At 56.2% G+C, this 14,883-nt stretch overlaps 1 protein-coding gene across 2 annotated transcripts; it reads left to right on the top strand.

The window, feature by feature from the left end:
* Nucleotides 1-192: 192 nt before the first annotated feature.
* CRELD2 (cysteine rich with EGF like domains 2) lies at nt 193-14,556 on the top strand. Of its 2 annotated transcripts, XM_043968576.1 has the most exons (10): nt 193-770; nt 1,935-2,017; nt 2,469-2,579; nt 3,489-3,580; nt 4,395-4,571; nt 4,952-5,047; nt 10,742-10,825; nt 11,366-11,461; nt 12,251-12,394; nt 13,994-14,556. In XM_043968576.1, the coding sequence occupies exons 1-10, from the start codon at nt 639-641 to the stop codon at nt 14,044-14,046; spliced, it is 1,068 nt and encodes a 355-aa protein (XP_043824511.1). In that variant the 5' UTR covers nt 193-638; the 3' UTR covers nt 14,047-14,556. The 2 variants fall into 2 exon arrangements, with proteins under 2 accessions (XP_043824511.1, XP_043824512.1); XM_043968577.1 differs by lacking the exon at nt 4,952-5,047 and having other exon boundaries at nt 194-770.
* The last annotated feature ends 327 nt before the right edge of the window (nt 14,557-14,883 follow it).

Genomic DNA, 14,883 nt, shown 5'->3' with positions numbered 1-14,883 from the left:
TTCCAATGTGGGCTTTGTGCTGACACGGGCCTCTCCCATTGGCCCAAACTCGTTGGCGAGGTCTGATTCGTTCACGTACTCGCAGCGCGGCGGCTTCTTGTCCAATGAAGATCCGAGGCTTGGCAGGTGAGGCGGGGCTTGGCTTGGGTCCCAGTGAAATAGACCAGGCGCCGAAGGAACCCGGCTTCTGAGCGACGGAGGAGGGGCCTCAGTGGCCTCTCTGCGCTTGCGCGAGCTCTAGCTCGGGGGGGCCTCGGTCCCGAGCCGGGTCCGCTCTGGGACCGGCCCAGGTGTGGAGGCGGAGCTTGCCTTGTCCCGACTCCTCCCGGATCCCGCTGACATTCGAGCCCCGCTCTAACGGGATCCCTCGTGCTTATCCCAGACCTCTCCTCCTTTTTCCCTCTATTGATCCCGGACCCCTCCTCCTTTTCCCCTCCATTGATCCCGGATCTCCGCCTCCCTTTGCTGATCCCGATCCCTTCAGCCAAACCTCCATACGGATCCCGGGTCTCCCTCCCCTCTGCTTATCCCGGATCTCTCCTCCTCCCTTTCTCCCCTCCCCCCATCCCAGATCCCTCCTCCTTTTTCTCCGCTGGTCCCCCCCCCCCCAAGATCCTCCCTCCGCTCTGGCCTGGACCATGCGTCCTCCGGGTACCCGGGGCCAGAGCCTTTGGCTCCTGCTTCTGCTGTCCGCAGCCTCCCTTTCTTCCTCCTCGCAAAGCCACAAGCCGTGTACAGTCTGCAAGAACATCGTGGATCAGTTCAACAAGGTGCGGGGCTGGAAGCTAGGGATGGGGTGGGGAGCGGGGAGCCCAGAGAGGGCAAGGGGCACCTTGGATCACACAGCCACCGCACCAGGGGGCTACCTCTAGGCTCGCCGGGCTCTCGGTCCCGGGTGTCCCGTGTCCTAGTTACCTTCTGACACCGCAGCTCCCCACCCCCTTCCCTTCACTGTCAGAAATGGGAAGCAGAACCTGTCTCCTTAAAGGGCTTCTAACATCCCTTCTCACCTGTGACTTTGAGCCTCAGTGTTCTCAGCTGCAAAATGAGGGGTTGACCTACAGGGTCTCTGAGGTTCCCTTCCCACCTTCCATCTGTGATACTGTGATAGACAGACCTGCGCTGGCCAATTCAGGTAGCTGTTGGCCTTCCATGCAATTGGCCAGAAAATTTAGAGGCGACTCTTAGTAAGCGCTGGGGGTATCCCCTTGGGGCTGGGGAAGTTCCTGCTGGGAACCAGGGGCCTTAGGACCCTTGTCAGGCCTAAAGAGATGTGGGGACGTCAGGTCAGCAGGGGCAGGGAAGACTACTTGGGGGTGTTGCACTGGTCCCCTCTCATCCTCAGCCCCTCCTTTCCCTGGCTTCCCTCTGAGGCTCAGCCCTCACCCAGGTGGCATTTCCTGGCCTGCCCCCCACTGCTGCCACCTGCTCTCTCTAGCTCAGGTGGCCCTCCTCTGGGGCTGTGTGCTGCTGAAGGGCAGGTTCAGCCTTTGGCCTGTTTTGGGGGCCCCAGAGCTTACTGAAGTGCCTTGTCCCCGGTACAAGTTCAGGAAGGGTCTAAAATGCCTGAATGTCCCTAGAGGGGATTCCTGTGTAGCAATGGGGTGAACCAGAACCCTCTGCGGCCGATGCCAGCTCCAGGTTAAGCTAGAATCAGAGGCCATGAAATGTGAGAGGGAGATTCACCTGAAATTCGAAGCTCACTCTCTCTGGGAGAATAGGATGGCTTTTATCTGTCAAGTACAAGTCTAGCCATTAAATGCCCAATGACAGTGAGTTTTCCTGGGTTCCTGCTGCCCAGGTGACCACCAGAGGACAAGGGAGACTCACTCCTTCCAGTCATCTGCAGTTTTCCAGATAAAATTGATAGTTGTGTTGGTTTCCCAGGAAAATATCATTAACTGAACAAACATTTTGTGTTTTCCCTTCGGCAGGGCTTGGCAAATACAGAAAAGAAGAATTTTGGTGGTGGAAATACGGCCTGGGAAGAGAAGACACTATCAAAATATGAGTCTAGGTTTGTCTTATTGTGTATGACCTTGATGGGCATTGTCCCCAGCCCTGTGATCTCCATGGGGTGGGTGTTAGAGAAGGAAGGAGAGAACTAATGGGGCACTCCGGGCTAGCCTGGGGGCCTTCCTCAGGCCCTGTCACATTTCCAGGGGCCACTGCATAGGACTTATGGAAAGACAGGGATGGGATCCCAGGAGGTCTCAGCTCCTTTCCACTTTATGCTGTCATTGGCTGCCCACCAGAGGTCGGGACTCAAGAAGTGATGTTTTTGATGATGGAAGAGAAGAATTCTGGGTTTTGTCTTCTCTCAGGGAGATAGAGAACTAACCCCTTGGGAGGGGGAGCTCGCCCCCTACCCCGTGATCTTCATCACCTGCACACGCCCCCGCTATCTTAGGCAGACACTAAAAGCCTTTAATTTCCTCTAGTGCTGACTTGTGGTTTTCATATTCCAGTGAAATCCGCCTCCTGGAAATCGTCGAGAACCTGTGTGAGAGCGATGCTTTTGATTGTAACAATATGTTGGAAAACAACGAAGAGCACCTGGAGAATTGGTGGTTCAAACAGTAAGTCTAAGCTTGGTCGGTTCTTTGAGGTGGGGGGGCCTTGGCTGGGGAGGAGCCAAGATTTGCATCTCCTTCCCCGGAGAACGACTGCTAAGAAACCCTTCGAAGGGGAGAAAGGGAGGGAGGGAGTGAGGATGGCTGCTCAGCAAAGAAAATCACTCGATGTGTCATGGCCAAGCAGAAGGAGCTCCGGCATTGGAGTCTGCCAAGACCCTGCTGGCTCGTTGCTGTGGACAGGTCATTTACCTCCAGGATCCTGAGATCCCTCATCTGTAAAATGGGGGCAGTGGCAAGAATTCTGCCCCCTTGTTCCCCAGTGCTTGTCACCGCTGGCCATATCCAGGCAGGCTCCTCACCCACGTGCAGGCTGTATGGAGAGGCAGTGCGGCTTTGGTGAAAGGGAGGGAGACAAGACTGGGGTTCGAGCCCCTCCAAGGACTCCGGCAGCTGCTTTGCCTCTCCCAGGTGCACTGGGCCTCGGGGGTTGGGGTGACTGTGCCTGGGCCCGCAGCAGCTGGTGCTCGGGCACTGGTGGCCTCCTGCCCCATCTCCCCAGGGGAGAGCTCAACCCTGGCAGCTCTGTGAGAGCCACTCTCCCAGCCCTAGCACAAGGACTCCCTGCCTTGTTGTTGGCCCGGCCCAGCATGTCATGTTCCGCCACGCGCTGTTTATCAGAGGATCTGTTTCTTTGGGGTTTTTTTGTTTGTTTTTTGGTGAAGCAATTGGGGTTAAGTGACTTGCCCAGGGTCACACAGCTAGTAAGTGTCAAGTGTCTGAGGCCGGTCCTCCTGAATCCAGGGCCGGTACTTTATCCACTGCACCACCTAGCTGCCCCAGGATCTGATTCTTTCAGGGAACCTTGGCTCATGTCTCAGGCTTAACAATAAAAACCTGCTTCTCATTACTCAGGAAGAAGAAACATCCCGACTTGTTTAGATGGTTTTGTGTGGAAACTCTGGAAGTGTGCTGCCCTTCAGGAACCTATGGGCCCGACTGCCTCGGTGCGTCCCCTCCCCACCCCCTGTGGCAAAGCTGAGCCCAGTAGAGGCACGGGCCCTGAATGGTGCCTCAGGGCCGGCAGATGGGAGGCTCTGCTGTGGGCACTACACCCCTGCACACATACACATACCCCTGTGTACACACACATACCCACATGCACATATCCCTATGCACACACATACCCCTGCACACACACCCATGCCCACGTGCACACACACACATACCTCTGTGCACACATACATGCCCATGTGCACACACACATCCACATACACACAGATACACGTGCCCGTGCATGCGTACACATGCACACATAAACACGTGCGCACACCCCCACGGGCCTTGCCTGGTGCACAGCTGGCCCTGCATAAATCTGTGAAGAATGGGGGAAGGAGTCGGTGAGCGGGCACCCTCCTTCCCTTTGCTTTGTCCGTGTCTGTGTGTGAGTTCTGTCCTCCTCTTTTCCCTGGCACCTTTGCTAGGTGATCTGGCCCAGGTTTGCTTTCATCAGCACCAGACAGCACCTTGGGCCTCCTGGTGGTGGGTTTGGGCGGAGGTGCTGCTAGCAAGCCCAGTGAGCATTCAGTGCTTCTGTGTGAGCACAAGGAGAAAGATGAGCCTGCTCTGCCCTCAGGGAGCTTACACTCCATCTAGATGGACAAGATGAGAGACAGACTGGGGAGGGAGGGAATGAGAGAGGGAGAGGAGGGGAGGGCAGATTGCCAGACACTCCTGGGGTCAGGGCCTCTGGCTGGTTCAGGGGGTGGTCCTTGACCTCGGCCAGCCTCTGAGCGGTGCCCGTTTCCTCCCTGAATCCAGAGTGTCCCGGGGGGTCCAAGCAGCCGTGCCGGGGAAATGGCTATTGCAATGGTGATGGGAGTCGTGGTGGGGATGGCCGGTGCATGTGTCACATGGGCTACGAGGGACCACTTTGCATGGATTGCGTGGAGGGCTACTTCAGCACCTTGAGGAACGACACCCATTCCGTCTGTACAGGTGACTTGGCGTCTGGCCCCACAGGCCTCCCAGGGGGGCTGCAGGGTCTCTCTGGGGCCCCAAACCTTCAGGGAGATGAGGAGGGGTGAGAAGGGCCCATGCCAGGGAAGGGAAAGTCCTGACTCTATTTGAGGTCTCTAGGGAAGAAGATGAGCCTGGGTCCCAGCCTGGCTCCTGACCCCATCTGTCCCCTGGGTCTTCCTGAGGTCTCATCTCTTCCTTCTGGTTCTTTGACATCTTAGGTGCCTCCCAAGGAAGGGGCTCCTGTCCAAGGGTACAGGACATTCCCTGCTGCCCCTAGGAGAGCCCGATGCCCAATAGGATGCCAGGGAACACCCAGTTGTGCTCGGCATGACTGGCTTTCAACATGTCTTTTCCAGTGTGTAGCCAAGCCTGTAAGACGTGCACTGGCCCAACCCACAGAGACTGTGGGGAATGTGAAGTCGGGTGGGTCCAAGAGGAAGATGCCTGTGTAGGTGAGTTAGGAGATTGCCCTCAGGAGACAGCCTCCCTTGGGCTGTACCTGTCCCCATTTTACAGATGAGGAAACTGAGGTAGACAGTGATGAAATGACTTGCCCAGGGCCACACTGCTAAGGGATGGAGCGCTTGCCTGAAATTAGGGAGACAGGAGTTCAAGTCTGGCCCCAGGCACCTGCTACCTGTGTGACCCTGGGCAAGTCACTTAGCTTTGCCTGCCTTGGTTTCCTCCTGTAAAATTGGGGAAATAACAACGCCTGTCTCCCAGGGTTGTGGAGATCCAATGAGATCGTAGTTACAAAGTGCTGTTTTATTACCAGGTCTTGTCACTCATGAGGACTGTCAGTTCAGATTTGAACTCGGGTCTTCCTCACTCCAAGCAAGCCCAGTGCTCTCCTCCCTGCCTCCTCCACTTCCTCTTCCTCTCCTCTCTTCCCCTCCTCTCTCCCTCTGCCTCCCACAGCCGCCCAGGCCTGGCTCATTTTTTGACTTGGTCTTTAAAGTTGACCCTGGCCAAGTGGGAGCGTCGGCCCAGCCACAGAACTCGGGCGTGCGCTTGGGGGATGTCATGTCAGGACTGGCTGATGCCCAATGGGGGGGGGGAGAAATGGAAGGTTCTGAGGAAGCCTCCTGGGTCCCCTGAAACCTCCCTCGGGGCCCCTGCCGGTGGTTCTGGTCCCAGAGTAGCCAGGGGCCGGGCCCCAGGCCCTTGGAGACAGCCAGTCACCGCAGTGCTCAGCAGGGCAGTGCAGACCATGCTCCTGCTCGAGAGGCGCCATCTTCTCTGGCCCCTAAGTGTCCCTTCCAAGGCCCAGACCACAGTTTCTCAGGGGTCTGAGGACCTCAGGGCTGGCTGGTGCCTCCTCTTACAGACCCCACAGAAGGACTTGTCCGAGGTGCTGAACCTCCTGGCTCCACCTCAGCTCTCTCCACTGCCCCACTGGCCCCTGCTCCCAGATCTGATGGATGGGGCTGACCTCTCTTTCCTCTCCCCCAACTCAGGAACTAGGAATGATCTCGGGGAAATCCAGGTTCAGATCAACAAACATTTAATATGCTGGGCTAAAGACGACCAATCCTGCCCTCGGGAGGCTCCATTCTCCTGGGTGGTAGATACAGGGGAATGTTACATGCATGTGGGGGATGCAGCAGGAGCCAAGCCAGCTGCTCATGGAGCGTTGGAACCTTTAGCTGGGGGGATCAGGGAAGGCCCCTTGGAGGAGGTGTCCCCTAGCCTGAGCCAGATTCTGAAGCATGAAGATTGATGGTGGGGCGTGGCAAGCCCTTGTGCCCAGCAGAGATGTGGCATGTGGGAGGGTCCTCTGGAGAGGTGGGGCCATGTGGGGAGGGCAGGTATTTTGGAGGGCGTGTGACCTGGTGAGAATCCCAAGGAGGACTTGCTTCATTCTCTGTGCTTAGCTCTCCAGTGCCAAGCCTGGCACCTCTATAGCCTGCAAGGGCTCAATCAATGCTGGTTAATTATCGACAGCTCTGGAGGATGTCTGGGAGATGAGAGGCCAGGAGCAGGGAGACCCTGTTAGGGGGCTCTTAAGCATCCAGGCCCACCTGGACAGGACAAAACAGAGGGAAGCTCCCTCCCTCCTTCCCTGCTTCCATCCTCCCCTCTCCCCTCCCCATCTTCTGCATTTGCCGGTCATTGGCAGACACTGAAATCCTCAGGTTTTCCCAGTAAACTGCAGTGAATTTCTGGGTTAAGCAGCCCCGACCAAAGACACATATATCCATCCCCCATTAGTTATTATTTGTTAAAAGCCTACTCTACGCCAGGTGATAGGGAAATGGTGTTCTGGGGCCTCAGGGAGGCTGCAGTTTATTGGGGGAGACAAGCTGGATACATTCACATACCGCATTCCTGGGGCTTTCCCAAAGCAGGAAGTGACCAGCTGCCCCAAGATCTGGGCCTGAGGAAGGAGAGAGGGACAGGCAGGAGACACTGGGGAGGCAACTTGGAAAGATGGGTTTGGGGGTGGAGGATGCACAGTGGGACATTGGGTTGGAGGGTAGAGAGAGTGAGCCACAGGGCGGGGCAGGGAACTGGGTCGTTGGGCAGTTTGTTGGAGTGGAGGATCCAAGAAGGAGCTGGAGATGAGTTAGACGGACAGATTGGGACCAGGTTGTAGAGGGCATTGAATGCCATGTCCAAGAATTTGGGCTCGATTGTATGGTCCTGGGTCTGCACCAAAGGCTTATGAGCAGAACAGGGATGTGGGGAAGGTTGTGTGGTTCTGGGGGCTGAGGGAGAAGGCAGGACACTGGAGGCAGGGCCACGGTGGCCGTGCAGCTTGGAGGCCGCTGATCTGGGCGTTCAGTCAGGCTGTGTGCCCCAGGCCTCACCCCCACGGGCAGGACCTGCACCTTGTTGGGGGGACGAGGCCTGACGAGTATCTCCTGGTGCAGCTGTCCCCAGCCCTGAAGCTGGGGAGAGTCTGGGAAAGGTGCCCTGCCGACCCTGCCCTCCCCAGGTATGAGTGCTCTCCCTCACCTGTGGCTGGAGGACGGGGACCCCTTTGTTTTCATCTCTGTGAATCCAGTGCCTTGTGTGGAGCCGGTGCTGGGGAAGAGCTGACTAAATGCCTCTTGGATTGAGGGAATTCAGGGGGAACTGGGTTTGCAGTAGGGGAGGGGCTAGATTTCTTGTTGGACTGGAGGGAAGCATGGGGGTGACATTCACTTTGACCTGATATCTGAAGGTGTAGGAGAGGTCTGGTAGTCAGCCACACAGGCCTTCCTTGGGGGTGCCAGGGGACTAGGACATCGGTGGGCTTGGGGGTCATCAGAGGCATCGCCTCCACTGCTTCTTGGGCTGCCTGGACAAGCAAGGGACGGAGGTGGAGACGGTGGGGGCACAGGGCACAGAGAGGACCCCGACGTGGAGTTGGGTCGCTGTGGGGGTGCTGGTTTGGAGGGGCTGCTTCCATCAGCCAAGCTGTGCCTTCGGTCTCTGTCTCCGTTCTGTTGGGGAGTGCGGGGAAGTTGACAGCCAGGGGCCCATTCTACAGATGAAGACACTGAGCTCTTACAGAGGAGGAAACTGAGGCACACAGGGAGTAAAAAATAGCAGGGCCGAGACGAGAGCCCAGATCCTCGAACCCCAGCGCCTTCCTCTGCACCCCTGGCAGTGACTGGAAAGAGGGTAGGAGTGGGTAGTAGAGTCCAGGGAAGACCTTGGAATTGCTCAGAGAATCGACCTGCAGATTGCCCAGCATTTCCCTGTGGAGATCCGTCCTGTAGGGTCCAGTGTGCAAAGGACAAAGCCTGGGCACTGCCAAGGCCCCTGTGCCACCTTCACGTCGTCTGCCATTGCCTTGTTCGGGGAATCCCAGGATTTCAGGCCCAGGTTTGCCTCCTTACAGTTCCTGCGCCGGCTCCTGGTGCAGCCCTCTGGGCCGAGAGCCAGACCAGCCCTTAAAATGCTCAGGGACGGTCGTCGTGTGCCCCCAAGCCTTCCTGGCTGCCCTCCAGCTGCAGCCTGACCAGGCCAGAATCCAGGGGCCATTTCCTTCCTCCTTGTGGATGCTCTTGGCTGCTGGAGATGAGCAAAGCCCTCAGGACTTTCTTCAGACGAGCTGCTTCCCAACCATGCCTTTGACCAGCTTGGGCTGGGGACGTTGACTCTTTTATCCCTGCTCGATTACATCCTAGCAGATTCAACCCAGTCTGTGGCCATTCAAGTGTGGCCCTTGGTTCTGTAAGCTAGCAACTCTCCTCTTTGGTGGTGCCTGCAGGTTGGATGATGGGCATGCTACCTACCTGTGGCTTTGTTGAAGTCCCTGACAGCCTTTGAAAGGAGAGGGGCCGGACTCAGATGCCCAGACCCCTCATTGTCCAGGTGAAGGAGCAGAGGAGGGCATAAAGTTTATGTGACCCATCCAAGGTCACTCAGGGGTAAAGAAAGAGGGCCAAGCCCCCAGATTCAGATCCTTACTGGTGACATGAAACCATTCTTCACAACCTCTTGGGTCAAGCCTTTCAGGCATTTCTGCCGCCATCTCGTACTAGAGGCTGGCCCACATCTCATCTCGCCCATGAAGACAGCGCCGCACAGACACCTCTTCCAACTCTCCCCAACCAGGTCAGGTGGGTCACATTATCAGAAAAGGAAGTGAGGCTAATCCAGACTGGCCAGTTCTTAGTGAAGCCCAGCTGGTTCTTGGCAGGGGCTGCCACCCGGACTTTGCCACCATTTCCTTCCCTTTTCAAGATTCCGGGCAGCATTCATCCTCCTCCAGCCTGCAGCACTTTGCCTGTTCTCCATGGACTTTGGCTTTAAGTTTAAAATGTTTGAATTGATACATTGACAAATGGGGGTGTTTGGACAAAGACCCCAGAAGAGACCATTTTCCTATACAAAGAACAGAGGAAGAGGATCGTATGTGAACCTGTCTTCTCTCTCGTGTATGGCTTCCATGTTTTGAAAGGCAGGTAGTAAGTGCGCCCAGTTACTTTCAGCACTTCCTGCATCCATGTTCTTTCCAAGGGTCACTCACTCATGGGGGCTTCATGGTCAGTGCCCAATGACGGCCTCCTCTGGGCCAAGTGCCTGGGGCAGCTAGTTGCTGTCTTACATGTAGAATGAAGATTCATTTTGTTGTTCTTGGCCTTAAAACTAGGAGCCGTGGGTGGAAAATGCAGGGGAAGGGGGGGGCAGCTAGGTGGCGCAGTGGATAAAGCACTGGCCCTGGATTCAGGAGTACCTGAGTTCAAATCCAGCCTCAGACACTTGACACTTACTAGCTGTGTGACCCTGGGCAAGTCACTTAACCCCCATTGCCCCGCAAAAAAAAAAAAAAAAGAAAATGCAGAGGATCTGAGCTTAATAAAAGGGAAAACTTGCAAATGTTTGGAATGGGCCACTGTTACAGGTAGTGAGTTCCCCATCACCAGAGGTCTTCAAGCCAAGATTAGATGACTGCACGTTGGGGGATTCTTGCTTAGGTACTGGTTGGTCTAAATTGCTGCTGAGATTCCTTGGGACGCTGCTGGTTGGACAGCAGCACTGGGGTGGAGCCAGTGGGAGGTGGCAGAGGTGGAGATGGTCCTTAGCCATGAAGCCCTTTTCCCTAGTATTGGTCCTAGTGAAATGGACCTGTCTTTTCAGGTTTTGAAGCACTTTCCACATGTTATCTCCCTTGAATCTGACAACAGCCCCGGGAGGTGGCTGCTTTTATCCTCATGCCTTTTTTTTTACAAAGAGAGAAACCGAGTCTGGAAGAGGTAGAGTCATGGTTCAGGGTGGCCCAGGTGATAGGGGTCTGAGCCTGCAGGACACGGTACTTTGTGGCTCTCGGCGGAGCTGGGCCGAGAGCCCAGGCTTCCTGGCTCCTTGCAGGGCTCAGACCCTGCTGCTAGGTTGCCTCCCTTCCTCTCTGGGGGCTCCGTGACATTGGGGATGACCCAGGGGGTGTGAAGTGTGTGTGACATGTGACCTGACCAGGACCCACAGGTCAGGCGCCGTCCAGCAGGGGACTAAAGATGAGCTCCGAAGCTGCTCCTGGCCACCCGAAGCCCTCAGCTCCCCTGTTGCAGGCACTGCTGTATGTGGATGGAGCCAGGGTGGAGGGCCTGGGGGTCATCTTGGGAGGATGGAGGGCAGGGAGCCCCGTCTGCTGCCTCATGGAGAGCACCTGGGGAAGCCAGCCCTGATCACAGACCCCCCCCCCCTTGTTTCAGATGTGGACGAGTGTGCAGCTGAGACCCCTGCTTGTGATGAGGGCTTCTACTGTCTCAACAACAACGGCTCATTCTCCTGCAAAGGTTTGCCTCCCCTTGAAGCCTCTGGTGCCTAGAACCCTTCCCAATCGGTCTCAGGTTCCTGTCCCTGGCCCCCCAGAACGCAGGCTGACCCAGAGCTGGGGCTGAGGGCCGGGCTCCCCTTTAGGAAGTGAGATGTGTGCAGCTTTACAGAAGGGCTGAATGGGAGGCCCCCTTGACAGCAAGCCACCTGGTGCACTTGGCTTTTTCCGTAAATTGAGAGTGCCCCAACTTCTAAAAGGCACGATGTTTAGAATTCAGGACATCCGTGTTCACGGTTGGCCAGTAGACAGCCAGGGGTCAGCTGGTCTTTGTTGGGGTTTCGTAGGACTAGAAGGGGCCTCAGCCCTCAATGGTACTTGCCTAGGGTCCCCCGAGTGCAGAGCTGAGACTCGAACCGAGGCCCTGTGACTCTAGCCCAAGGACTTGTGCTGCCTCTCACTTGCCTTAAGTGTGAAGGATCTACCTTTGTAATATCCTCATCATGAGGCCCTGAGGTTGGGAGCCAGCATCACCGACGCCAGCCTTTTGCTTTATTCCCAGAGTGTGACTCCAGTTGTTCCGGGTGTGTGGGAGAGGGCCCAGGACACTGTATCAACTGCACAGCTGGTTACGCACAAGAAGATGGCGCATGTCGAGGTGAGAGTGAGACCCTGGGACCCCCCGCTCCCCGCCCCCCCAGGCTATGCCTCCCTGTCCCCATGCAAGCTTCTGTCCTTAGGATCACCCCATGAGTCACTGCTTTCTCAGCAGCCCCTGGCACGGGGTGCACCTGCTGCTGCTGCCTGGTGTGCCTCTTTTAAAAAAGCGTGGGCAGGGGCAGCTAGGTGGCACAGTGGATAAAGCACTGCCCTGGAATCAGGAGCACCTGAGTTCAAATATCGCCTCAAACACTTAACACTTACTAGCTGTGTGACCCTGGGCAAGTCACTTAACCCCAGTTGCCTCACCAAAAAGAAAAAAAAAAGCGTGGGCATCTCTAGTCTTTACCTCCATATCTTTCTGTACCACCCCACAACGACAAAGAAAAACAATTAAGCACAAGCACTTGCGGGGTGAGATATTCAGTAGTCCATCCCAGCAGCCCCCCACCTCTGTGGTCTGAGTGGGGAGGGCTGTTCTGTCCTCTCTTTTCCAGGACCTTTGATGATTTTCCCATGACGGGGAGGTCAGCTTCCTTGGAGGGCTCTGCTCATTTAGGGGGTCAGTTGTCATTGTGTGTGTTGTTCTGTGGCTCTAAGGTAAAGGCCAGGAGCATCTGTGTAATGAAAACCAGCCCAGGGCCTTTCCTGTCAAGTCCTTGGCTCACGGGAAGGAGCCTCCCACCTCTGCCCGAGCCACTGCCCCTTCCCTAGTGGGAGCAGCACCGGGGGCCTGAGCTGTGTGCCAGCTTACGGTGAATATGACACCCGGCTGTCTCCTCCGTAGATGTAGACGAGTGCTCCCTGCCAGAGAAGGTGTGTTTACAAGAACACCAAAAGTGCTTCAATACCCCGGGCAGCTACGTCTGCGCCTGTGCCCAAGGCTTCCAGGAAAAAGATGGTGCTTGTGTGCTGGCCCAGGAGTCCCAGGGTGAGTGGCAACGCCGCCAGCTCGGTCTCCCTTCTTGCTCCTCCCCTGCCGGTGCCATCCCCCTCTATTCCATCCTTCTTCCCAGCCCATCCTCCCCCCACCCCGCCCGCAAAAGACGCCCCAGGACTCTCTCTGCTTGCGTTCCTGGCTCCTCAGACTCTAGAACATAAACACAGACCATGGTTAGGTCTTGATGTTAGTCTGGGCTGGGGCGGGGTGGGCAGGGGTGCCCAATTGTTGCCTGGCACTGGAGGGAATCTCCTCCTTTGGAAGGAAGGAAGCAAGCAAAGAGGAAGGAGGCTGGTGGTGGTTGTGGGGGCATCATGGGTGGGCCTGTATTTTAGCTGCACCAGGGACATGAGCAGAGCGGGGTAGCCCTGGGAAGACACACAGAAACCCTGGGTCAGGAGGAGGAGGAGGCCGGCCCAGGAGAAACAGGCCCTCATCACCCCCCACATCCTCCTCATAGGCCTCCCTGCCTCCAGTTCTGCATCCGCCCAAAGCGAGGACCTAGCACAGGCCTGGCTGCATCATTCCCCAGCTCAAGGAGCTGTCATGGCTCCCGCTAGATTGTAGGATAAAACACATCCTCCTTGGGTGGCCCTGCAGACATGGCCACCTGGTTCCAGCACAGCCTCCTGTCCTCCAGGGACTCTTCTTGACACATGGCCTCCCATGCCTGGCAGGCCTTCCCTCCCCATCTCCACACCTTGGTGCCCTGGCCTCCCTCAGTGCTTACACATATGCCATCCTCCACTCTGAGGCTGGCCCTCCATGAGCCGGGTCCTCCCCTTAGCAGGCGTCTGTATCTGGACCAGTGTTGTCTCCCCCAGGGCAGAGGCCGCCCTGTCTCCCAGGCACGCTGTGGCCTGTAGGAAATGTAACCTGTGTGACCACTGGTCCAAAGTGAGGAGAAGCTCTGAGCCCTGGATGAAGGGGGTGGGCCGGAGGGAGGGTCTCCCACTCATGTGTTGGGACAGCTGTGAAGGGTGGGTGTGGAAAGGTGACTGATTCTAGGCAAGAGGAGGAACTGGGCTGGACGCCCACGTCTTAGGCCCTGGCTCTTGACCTCCATGTGGCCTGTGCCGTAACAAGGAAGGGCCCGCCTGTGGCGTGCCAGCTGCCACCAAGTGTCTGGAGAGGATCGTCACCTCCCTCAGGAAGGGTCAGGAGACAGACTCGGTCCTGGGGCCCTGGGGCCCTGGGGAGGACAACAGAAGAGGCGCAGTGGGCGGGGGAAGGAGCAGGGGTGGAATGGATGTATACATCATTGATGCAGACAAGCAGCAGGGGTTAGAAGCCGGGGTGGCACACCCTCAGCTCTGCCTTTGGCAGCAGTAGTGGCAGGGCATTCGCCAGGCTGGTCACTTGCCCCATGAACCTCTGAGGACTCCCCAGGTCCCTCTGGCTCTGCCACTAGAGCAGCGGGAACAAAGGGAGAGACGTCCACAGGTGGTGCTAACGTGGCTGCTTGTGTGGGCAGCCGGGTCACCGCCCAGATTTCCCCCTTCCCTGCTGCCTATGGCGCCCCCTCCCCACCACCATGATCCTTCTTACAAGGAGGGCTGCTCACGGCTGGTGTGTGCTTGCTTTTGACAGAAGATGAAGAGACAAAGGAAACTCTGACACCCTCGTCACATGAAGACTTGTGATCTGCCTCCCTAACTTCCCGATGCCCGATGGTTAACTTCAGTTATTCAGATGGAAACTGCTCTTAGTGGGAACACCAAGGAAGCCTCAACAACCAACCACATCTGGGCTGCCGAGACACACCGAGCGCCCGTGACCCCCTGCCCACGTTGGGGGAGAACTGTTCACAGCGGAGGGGCCCTTTCAAAAGCTGCACTTCTCTCTTGTTCATAAAGAAACCACATTGTCTTATATTTTGATACTATCTTTGTAATAAAACTGACTATGGAAGCTGGACCAGAATGGAAGGTCAAGTGTATTTACTCATTAGAAAAACCAACAAACTTCAATGGCTGGATTCCGGATTTGGGTCTCTCCAGAAAGGTCTCTGATGGAATCCACTTGCTTGGGGCCTGTTGTCCATGGGGGACGAAGGTGAGCCAATGATGCCGAGTGCCCTGTTGGGCAATTTTACGCCACTCCCCCAACCTTACCCCTCCCCAATAAATAAATGAATTGGTTCTTGGTGTAAATTTACATTTTTTCCTTCAGACTTGCCATTAGGGCACCTGATGTGCTATTTGGGCAGTAGGTTTTTAGGAACTTCTTATGAACAGATACCAGCCCTTGACTTTTTTTTTTTAATTTTTTTTTTTAGTGAGGCAATTGGGGTTAAGTGACTTGCCCAGGGTCACACAGCTAGTGAGTCTTAAGTGTCTGAAGCCGGATTTGAACTCAGGTCCTCCTGACTCCAGGGCTGGTGCTTTATCCACTGCACTTCTAGCTGCCCCCTTGACTTTTTTTTAGAATCAATTTTTATTGATGGTTTTTTTACATCACCATAATTTCCTCTAGTATCT

This window comes from Dromiciops gliroides, chromosome 5, assembly GCF_019393635.1.
Source record: "Dromiciops gliroides isolate mDroGli1 chromosome 5, mDroGli1.pri, whole genome shotgun sequence".
Lineage (NCBI taxonomy): Eukaryota > Metazoa > Chordata > Mammalia > Microbiotheria > Microbiotheriidae > Dromiciops > Dromiciops gliroides.
The sequence above is the reverse complement of the archived record's forward strand: the minus strand, read 5'-3'. Positions and strand labels throughout refer to the sequence as shown.